The sequence below is a fragment of the Sinocyclocheilus anshuiensis genome, unplaced genomic scaffold, assembly GCF_001515605.1.
Source record: "Sinocyclocheilus anshuiensis isolate Anshui unplaced genomic scaffold, SAMN03320099.WGS_v1.1 scaffold631, whole genome shotgun sequence".
NCBI classification, from domain to species: domain Eukaryota; kingdom Metazoa; phylum Chordata; class Actinopteri; order Cypriniformes; family Cyprinidae; genus Sinocyclocheilus; species Sinocyclocheilus anshuiensis.
The window spans coordinates 1,457,734-1,466,578 of record NW_015548268.1 but is presented as its reverse complement, the minus strand read 5'-3'; the positions used below and the strand labels follow the sequence as shown (position 1 = coordinate 1,466,578).

The window sequence follows — 8,845 nt, the reverse complement described above, 5'->3', positions numbered from 1 at the left end:
AGGAGAAGTGCTCACTAACACAGATTTAGACAGATTTGTGAACAATATTTGAGAGAAATAGGCCTTTTGTGTACATAGAAAAAGTCTTAGATCTGTGAGTTCAGCTCATGAAAAATGGGGGCAAAAACAAAAGTGTTGCGTTTATATTATATATATTTTAAAAAACTTTTTTCAGCTAGTTGCCAAGGCAACATTTTTCATTTTCATTTTATTGAAGTTAAACGAAATCAGAATATTTAATAAAAACACGCACTCACACACACACACACACACACACACACTCACGGACACACTCACTCACACACACACACACGTGCACGCACACTCACACACACTCACACATCTCTGTGTCTAATCAGCATCTTGATATGCCACACCTGTGAGGTGGATGGATTATCTCGGCAAAGGAGAAGTGCTCACTAACACAGATTTAGACAGATTTGTGAACAATATTTGAGAGAAATAGGCCTTTTGTGTACATAGAAAAAGTCTTAGATCTTTGAGTTCAGCTCATGAAAAATGGGGGCAAAAACAAAAGTGTTGCGTTTATATTATATATATTTTAAAAAACTTTTTTCAGCTAGTTGCCAAGGCAACATTTTTCATTTTCATTTTATTGAAGTTAAACGAAATCAGAATATTTAATAAAAACACGCACTCACACACACACACACACACACACACACACTCACGGACACACTCACTCACACACACACACACGTGCACGCACACTCACACACACTCACACATCTCTGTGAATGCAGTATTTTTTACAGTGGCATTAAAATATTTCAACTTATGGATTTTTATCTATACATATTCTTTAATTTTTATTAACGTTCTTAATATTCGCTATATTATTTTAAGGCAACTACACTGCTTTTATGTGTCTTTATTTCTATTTTAATTTAATATGCACTTTGAAATGCTGTAAGTGCTTTATAAATACATTTGGCCTGACTTTAATAGTTCAGTTGGGCATAAAATCTATAATAAAGAGCTAATTGTTATTATTTATATTTATAAAAAGCCCTGACTTCTCATATGCAAGTGTCAACATTATTGATAGTATTGAAGGTTCCAGTGTTTTTTTCTCCTCTGGTCTAACGCTCGTGTCTCTGGCGTCCGCAGGCCGTCAGCTGGTGCTGGAGACGCTTTACGCTCTGACCTCCAACACCAAGATCATCACTGAGGCCATGAACAGAGGTGTGTGAGTGTGTGTGTGGACACGTCTTCAGTGATGCTCTGGTTTAGCTGATCTTAGAGCAGACGCAGCTGTTTGTGTCAGTCTCCTCTGACCTCTGTCTGTCTCTCAGGTGCGCTGATCTACCTGCTGGATCTGTTCTGTAACTCCACCCATCCTCAGGTGCGCACGCAGACAGCTGAGCTCTTCTCCAAGATGACCTCGGACAAGCTGGTGGGGCCCAAGGTAAGACTCCTTCAGTTTCTCCCGTATCGGATCGTTGTTTTGAGTTAAACGGACAGTGTTTTCTATTTCATTGCCAGCACTACTGCATGTGTTTTATCACTCGATCACCTGTGTGTCTGTCTCTCTCAGGTGCGTCTGACGCTGATGCGCTTCCTGCCGGCCGTGTTCATGGACGCCATGCGTGATAACCCCGAGGCGGCGGTGCACATATTCGAGGGAACGCACGAGAACCCCGAGCTGATCTGGAACGACAGCTCGAGAGAGACCGTCTCCACCAGCGTCAGAGAGATGATGCTGGAGTGAGTCCTCTGAACTCAGATCAGTCCTTCCCCTTCCCTCTCCTCGGTTCTCCTGCTCACTCACTCTGCTTCTGTTCCCACAGGCACTTCAAGCAGCAGAAAGACAATCCTGACGTCAGCTGGAAGGTGAGATGGAGCTGAATTAGGGCTTCCAGTTTAGATTTAGTCTTAATGCTCAAAATTAAGAGTTCGATGAGATTTTTAAAAATGTTTCTGCATTTATTTGACCAAAAGTACAGTAAAACTGTGAAATATTATTAGTTTCAAATAGCTGTTTTCTATGTGAATCTCTGTTAAACTGTAATGTATTTCTGTGATGCGCAGCTGTATTTTCAGCATCATTACTCCAGTCTTCAGTGTCACATGATCTTCAGAAATCATTCTAATATGCTGATTTGCTGCTCAAGAAACATTTCTGATTATTATCAATGTTGAAAACAGTTGTGCTGCACAATATTTTTGTGGAAACTGTGATACATTTTATTTTTCAGGATTCACAGATGAACAGAAAGTTCAGAAGAGCAGCATTTATTTGGAATAGAAATCTTTTTCTTCTCTGTTCTTGCTGAATGAATGTGTGTGTTTCTGCAGCTGCCGGAGGATTTCTCGGTGGCCTACGGAGCGGGTCAGGGCGAGCTGGAGGTCGGCGGGGTGTTCCTGCGGATCTTCATCTCTCAGCCCGGCTGGGTTTTACGGAAGCCCAGAGAGTTCCTGGTGTCGTTGATGGACACTCTGACCGCACTGCTGGAGAAGAATAACCCGAACGTGAGTGTGACTGCAGCAGACACACAGGATTGATATGAGTGGCCGTCTGTATGGATGTGGTGTGTTCTCCTGTCACAGGGTGAGGCTCTGGAGACGGTGAGCACCGCAGCCGTGTGCCTCTTCAGCACGCAGATGCAGCTGGCTGATCAGGTTCCTCCTCTCGGTCATCTGCCTCGTGTCCTGACCGCGCTCAGCCACAAGAACAACGCCGTGCCCAAGAGTGCCATCCGACTCATCCACGTGCTCTCAGACAACGAGGTAGAGCTCAAACACACCCTCTGCATGTGATGCGGTGAATCTGAGTGTGGTTTGATGATGGCTGAGCCGTGCTGCTGTCGTTTGTCCTGCAGCTGTGCGTGCGCTCCATGGCAGCGTTAGACACCATCGGCCCGCTGATGACGGGGATGAAGCTCAGGGCTGATATGGCAGGACTGGCCTGTGAAGCTCTGAACCGCATGTTCCAGCGAGAGCAGACTGAACTGGTCGCACAGGTGAAGCACACACTAGAGCGTTTTTTTATTAATTTATACACTACTATTCAAAAGGTTGTGGTTGGCAAGAGTTAGGATTTTTTTCACCAAGGCTGCATTTATTTGTTTAAAAGTACAGTAAAAACAGTAAAAATGTGAAATATTATTATCCCGCAGGTTACCTGACGGGTGAGTCCAGCACACAGCGCCTCATGTGAGGGATGAGCAGTCCCGTACTGACTACTGACCCGTACTGACTACTAACCCGTACTTACTCATACTGACCCATACTGACTACTGACCTGTACTAACCTGTACTGACTACTGACCCGTACTGACTACTAACCCGTACTTACTCATACTGACCCATACTGACTACTGACCTGTACTAACCTGTACTGACTACTGACCCGTACTGACTACTAACCCGTACTTACTCATACTGACCCATACTAACCTGTACTGACTGTAGCTGGTCTGATATGAGTTGCTCACTGTCTGGTCTTTCTGCTGCGGTTTCTGCATCTGCTGGTTCTGATGTCTGCTTGCTTCCTCTCTCTTTCTCTGCGCTCTTCATTTCCTCTCTCTCGCTCTCCTCAGGTGTGTCCACTCCGTCTCTCCTGGCGGGCAGCAGTCCGCTGCGCAGTGGGCTTTAGTAGCTCACTTGGTTTTTCCCAGCCTCTTCTTTATTACTGTAAAGCAGGTAGACTCTCCTCTGATGGCTTCATCTCTCTTTCTGCTTCATTTCATACTCATTTCCATCTGTGTTTCCACTGTTCACGTGTAGCGCTGATGCTGCTTTAGCTGTAATGAGTGTTTTCCATTGAAGGTCACATTCACAGCCAGATATCAGTAGAACATTTCATCCACATCTGTGAAGTTCCAAATGGAAAATGTCATCATTTACTAAAGCTACATGATTAATCAAAATAAAACCGAAATCGTGATGTGGATTATGGCAAAGCCTGCAATTTGATAAACTAAATATCTGCGCTGTGTTTCAGTGAATCGTGTCACTGTGTTCATTTACACGTGAGCAGCTCATGATCCGCCGGTGTTTTTAGCGTCTCAGAGCATCTCGGCTCACAGTGAATGATCCACTCCATCTGCAGCTGTGATGAGATCGAGTCGCTTTAACATGCATTTGGGAATGAAACACACACCAAACATCGTGACAAACTTGTAATGAGAAGCACTTATAATTAGAGATGCACCGATTGCAATTTTCTTGGCCGATTCCGATTTTTTTTGGAAGTGTGACCTGCCTATACTGATTTTTGCAGATTCAGATTTTCTTTCTAAGAACTATAATTGACAGCATACACAAACAAAAATCTACTTTTTTCAATGCAAAAAAAAAAAAAATTACATCATAAAAGAAAATATTAAACATTACAATTCCCCCAATTACAATTCCCCCAATCTGGACTGAGTTACAGATGTTCTCTCAAAATAAAGTGCTCTGTGACTGGAAAGAGGTAAAAATGAGTTGCTGTATGTAACAAAACAGATGTCATATCCCACCGTTTATAAATAGTCATTTTTTCCCCCTAACCTTATTAAATGTGTCATCTTTCACATCAAATTTTTACATTGTTTCAATGAATTCAGGTAAAATAAGAAACTGTAGATTTGTTACCATTCAAATCAAATCAGTATGAACAAACTCCATCTTTCCACTGCAGAGGAAACAGAAGCTGCATCTGAAGTGGCATTAGATGTGTTTACAGACTGTTTGATGAAGCTGTGCTGCCTTAAATGCATTTACACCACAACATTCCAAATGCATAAATAATTGTATAAGATTAATGTTTTAAATAATTTTTTGAACAAACAAATAAGAAATGTTGGGAAAAATGCAATGATACTTTTAAATATGAAACCAAAGCAGCAATAGGAGGCGGCAAATTACTGTTTTAATGAGTGAGTCATTTAGTCCTTCATTCAACCGATTCGTTCAGATGGCTGATTCGTTCAGGAACGAGGCAAGTGACTCTTTATGAATGGATCACTGAATCATTGACTCACTCGATTCGTTCAAAAACGCAGATTGATTCAGTAACGAAACAGCATTGTGTTACACGGAGACACAAAACAGTTCTGCTGTGGCTTTGGAACTATTTTCATCAACGAATTGGAGCAAAAACAGTCAATATTGTCACTTAATTTTAACTTCTTGTTTATTGAACGACTATTGTATAAAATCAGTGTCACATTGCAATCATGCTGATATTCGGGGAAACATCTTGGTCGTGTAATGTTGCTTACCTATATCATATATTATAAATATCTTTTTTTTTTTTGCATCTATAACTTTCTGTGAGTGCTGTTGCGCGCTTTTGATTTGATTTCTGGACGTCTCCCTCTCACTCAGAGCCTCTTCTGGCATGATATAAATGCATCATCAGTCTCCATTTACACTGAATGCAGTAAAATCACAATCATTCTCACGTGAAAATTTTTGGTGCTTCCCTGTTTTTTTTTTGTTTTTGTTTGTTGTTTTGTTTGTTGTTATGGACGTTTTAATCAGGCTTCTTGTCTGGTCAGGCAAGTACATTTCTCACTCACTTGCCCCTTTAAAAAAATCATCTAGTCCCAGACGAGCGTTAATCGAGCCCTGTGGTTCCCCACGGTTTACTTTGGCCCTTCATGTATTACAAACTGCGAACTTGGTGTCTTCTTCACTCACAGTGAAGAACTTCCACACTGACGACATGTTTACATGCGGTCTGTGAGCGTCTAATTCTGTCTAATTCTGTTCCCTGGCCGGCCGATCGGTGCATCTCTACTGATAATCGTGAAATGGTGATGATGATGATGATGATGATGCTGTGTGATGTGTGTGATGATAGTGTGTGGTGTGTGATGATGACGATGATGTGTGTGGTGTGTGATGGTGCTGATGGTGTGTGGTGCTGATGGTGGGTGGTGTGTGTGTGATGATGCTGATGGTGTGTGGTGTGTGTGATGGTGTGTGATGATGATGATGATGCTGTGTGATGTGTGTGATGGTGGTGTGTGATGATGATGATGATGATGATGCTGTGTGATGGTGGTGTGTGTGATGATGATGATGGTGATGCTGTGTGATGTGTGAGATGATGATAATGGTGATGATGATGATGGTGTGTGTGATGGTGAGTGTGATGATGCTGATGGTGTGTGGTGTGTGTGATGCTGATGGTGTGTGGTGTGGATGATGCTGATGGTGTGTGGTGTGTGTGATGATGATGGTGTGTGATGATGCTGATGCTGATGGTGTGGTGTGTGTGATGGTGTGTGATGATGATGATGATGATGGTGTGTGGTGTGTGTGATGGTGTGTGATGATGCTGATGCTGATGGTGTGTGGTGTGTGATGATGCTGATGGGGTGTGGTGTGTGTGATGGTGTGTGATGATGCTGATGCTGATGGTGTGTGGTGTGTGATGATGCTGATGGGGTGTGGTGTGTGTGATGGTGTGTGATGATGCTGATGCTGATGGTGTGTGGTGTGTGATGATGCTGATGGGGTGTGGTGTGTGTGATGGTGTGTGATGATGCTGATGCTGATGGTGTGTGGTGTGTGATGATGCTGATGGGGTGTGGTGTGTGTGATGGTGTGTGATGATGCTGATGCTGATGGTGTGTGGTGTGTGATGATGCTGATGGGGTGTGGTGTGTGTGATGGTGTGTGATGATGCTGATGCTGATGGTGTGTGGTGTGTGATGATGCTGATGGGGTGTGGTGTGTGTGATGGTGTGTGATGATGCTGATGCTGATGGTGTGTGGTGTGTGATGATGCTGATGGGGTGTGGTGTGTGTGATGGTGTGTGATGATGCTGATGCTGATGGTGTGTGGTGTGTGATGATGCTGATGGGGTGTGGTGTGTGTGATGGTGTGTGATGATGCTGATGCTGATGGTGTGTGGTGTGTGATGATGCTGATGGGGTGTGGTGTGTGTGATGGTGTGTGATGATGCTGATGCTGATGGTGTGTGGTGTGTGATGATGCTGATGGGGTGTGGTGTGTGTGATGGTGTGTGATGATGCTGATGCTGATGGTGTGTGGTGTGTGATGATGCTGATGGGGTGTGGTGTGTGTGATGGTGTGTGATGATGCTGATGCTGATGGTGTGTGGTGTGTGATGATGCTGATGGGGTGTGGTGTGTGTGATGGTGTGTGATGATGCTGATGCTGATGGTGTGTGGTGTGTGATGATGCTGATGGGGTGTGGTGTGTGTGATGGTGTGTGATGATGCTGATGCTGATGGTGTGTGGTGTGTGATGATGCTGATGGGGTGTGGTGTGTGTGATGGTGTGTGATGATGCTGATGCTGATGGTGTGTGGTGTGTGATGATGCTGATGGGGTGTGGTGTGTGTGATGGTGTGTGATGATGCTGATGCTGATGGTGTGTGGTGTGTGATGATGCTGATGGGGTGTGGTGTGTGTGATGGTGTGTGATGATGCTGATGCTGATGGTGTGTGGTGTGTGATGATGCTGATGGGGTGTGGTGTGTGTGATGGTGTGTGATGATGCTGATGCTGATGGTGTGTGGTGTGTGATGATGCTGATGGGGTGTGGTGTGTGTGATGGTGTGTGATGATGCTGATGCTGATGGTGTGTGGTGTGTGATGATGCTGATGGGGTGTGGTGTGTGTGATGGTGTGTGATGATGCTGATGCTGATGGTGTGTGGTGTGTGATGATGCTGATGGGGTGTGGTGTGTGTGATGGTGTGTGATGATGCTGATGCTGATGGTGTGTGGTGTGTGATGATGCTGATGGGGTGTGGTGTGTGTGATGGTGTGTGATGATGCTGATGCTGATGGTGTGTGGTGTGTGATGATGCTGATGGGGTGTGGTGTGTGTGATGGTGTGTGATGATGCTGATGCTGATGGTGTGTGGTGTGTGATGATGCTGATGGGGTGTGGTGTGTGTGATGGTGTGTGATGATGCTGATGCTGATGGTGTGTGGTGTGTGATGATGCTGATGGGGTGTGGTGTGTGTGATGGTGTGTGATGATGCTGATGCTGATGGTGTGTGGTGTGTGATGATGCTGATGGGGTGTGGTGTGTGTGATGGTGTGTGATGATGCTGATGCTGATGGTGTGTGGTGTGTGATGATGCTGATGGGGTGTGGTGTGTGTGATGGTGTGTGATGATGCTGATGCTGATGGTGTGTGGTGTGTGTGATGCTGATGGTGTGTGGTGTGTGTGTGATGGTGTGTGTGATGATGCTGATGCTGATGGTGTGTGTGATGCTGATGGTGTGTGTGATGATGCTGATGGTGTGTGGTGTGTGTGATGATGATGGTGTGTGTGATGATGCTGAATGATTGTGGTGTGTGTGATGGTGTGTGATGATGATGATGATGATGGTGTGTGGTGTGTGTGAGATGCTGATGGTGTGTGGTGTGTGATGATGATGATGGTGTGTGTGATGATGCTGATGCTGATGGTGTGTGATGATGATGATGGTGTGTGGTGTGTGTGGTGTTCAGGTCCAGGAGTGGCAGGTTATCTGACAGCAGGCAGCGGCTCTACAGTCATGCCGAGTGTCCCGCCGCCCGTAGACAACGACACCGGAGACTCATGAAACACCAGACAAACCCGGACACAGACAGACCGCTCTCCGGAGCGCCGCCATCCTGATCCTGATCCTGATCCTGAGCAGAGAAGATGGAGTGACAGACAGACAGACAGCCAGACAGAGAGAGAGAGAGAGAGAGAGCGTTCATCATCCTCCCGCACAGCACTTCACTGACTCCTGCGTTTTAACACTTCCTCTTTCATTTTATATCCAGTCACATCTCGTAAATAATTTCTTACCATGGAGAGTAACATAGTTTACTTTTGTATTGAGGTATTTTTATGCATTTGTCTTCGTTTCGGTG

At 44.8% G+C, this 8,845-nt stretch overlaps 1 protein-coding gene and 1 long non-coding RNA gene across 4 annotated transcripts in view; both read left to right on the top strand.

Annotated features, from left to right (window-relative positions):
• The window catches only part of dnajc13 (DnaJ heat shock protein family (Hsp40) member C13), a 27,668-nt gene extending 24,609 nt beyond the window's left edge, over positions 1-3,059 (top strand). Inside the window, exons 45-52 of the mRNA XM_016443255.1 lie at positions 1,132-1,206; positions 1,317-1,429; positions 1,559-1,728; positions 1,812-1,854; positions 2,320-2,493; positions 2,572-2,751; positions 2,844-2,984; positions 3,039-3,059. Coding sequence (XP_016298741.1) covers positions 1,132-1,206; positions 1,317-1,429; positions 1,559-1,728; positions 1,812-1,854; positions 2,320-2,493; positions 2,572-2,751; positions 2,844-2,984; positions 3,039-3,059 — 917 coding nt within the window. The remainder of the gene's footprint in view (positions 1-1,131; positions 1,207-1,316; positions 1,430-1,558; positions 1,729-1,811; positions 1,855-2,319; positions 2,494-2,571; positions 2,752-2,843; positions 2,985-3,038) is intronic.
• A 71-nt stretch (positions 3,060-3,130) lies between these two features.
• On the top strand, positions 3,131-8,569 carry LOC107655709 (uncharacterized). Of its 3 annotated transcripts, XR_001630478.1 has the most exons (3): positions 3,135-3,152; positions 3,564-3,666; positions 8,453-8,569. It is a non-coding gene; the product is annotated as an uncharacterized LOC107655709 (long non-coding RNA). The 3 variants fall into 3 exon arrangements; XR_001630477.1 differs by lacking the exon at positions 3,564-3,666 and having other exon boundaries at positions 3,131-3,152; XR_001630476.1 differs by lacking the exon at positions 3,135-3,152 and having other exon boundaries at positions 3,186-3,666.
• Positions 8,570-8,845: the final 276 nt, after the last annotated feature.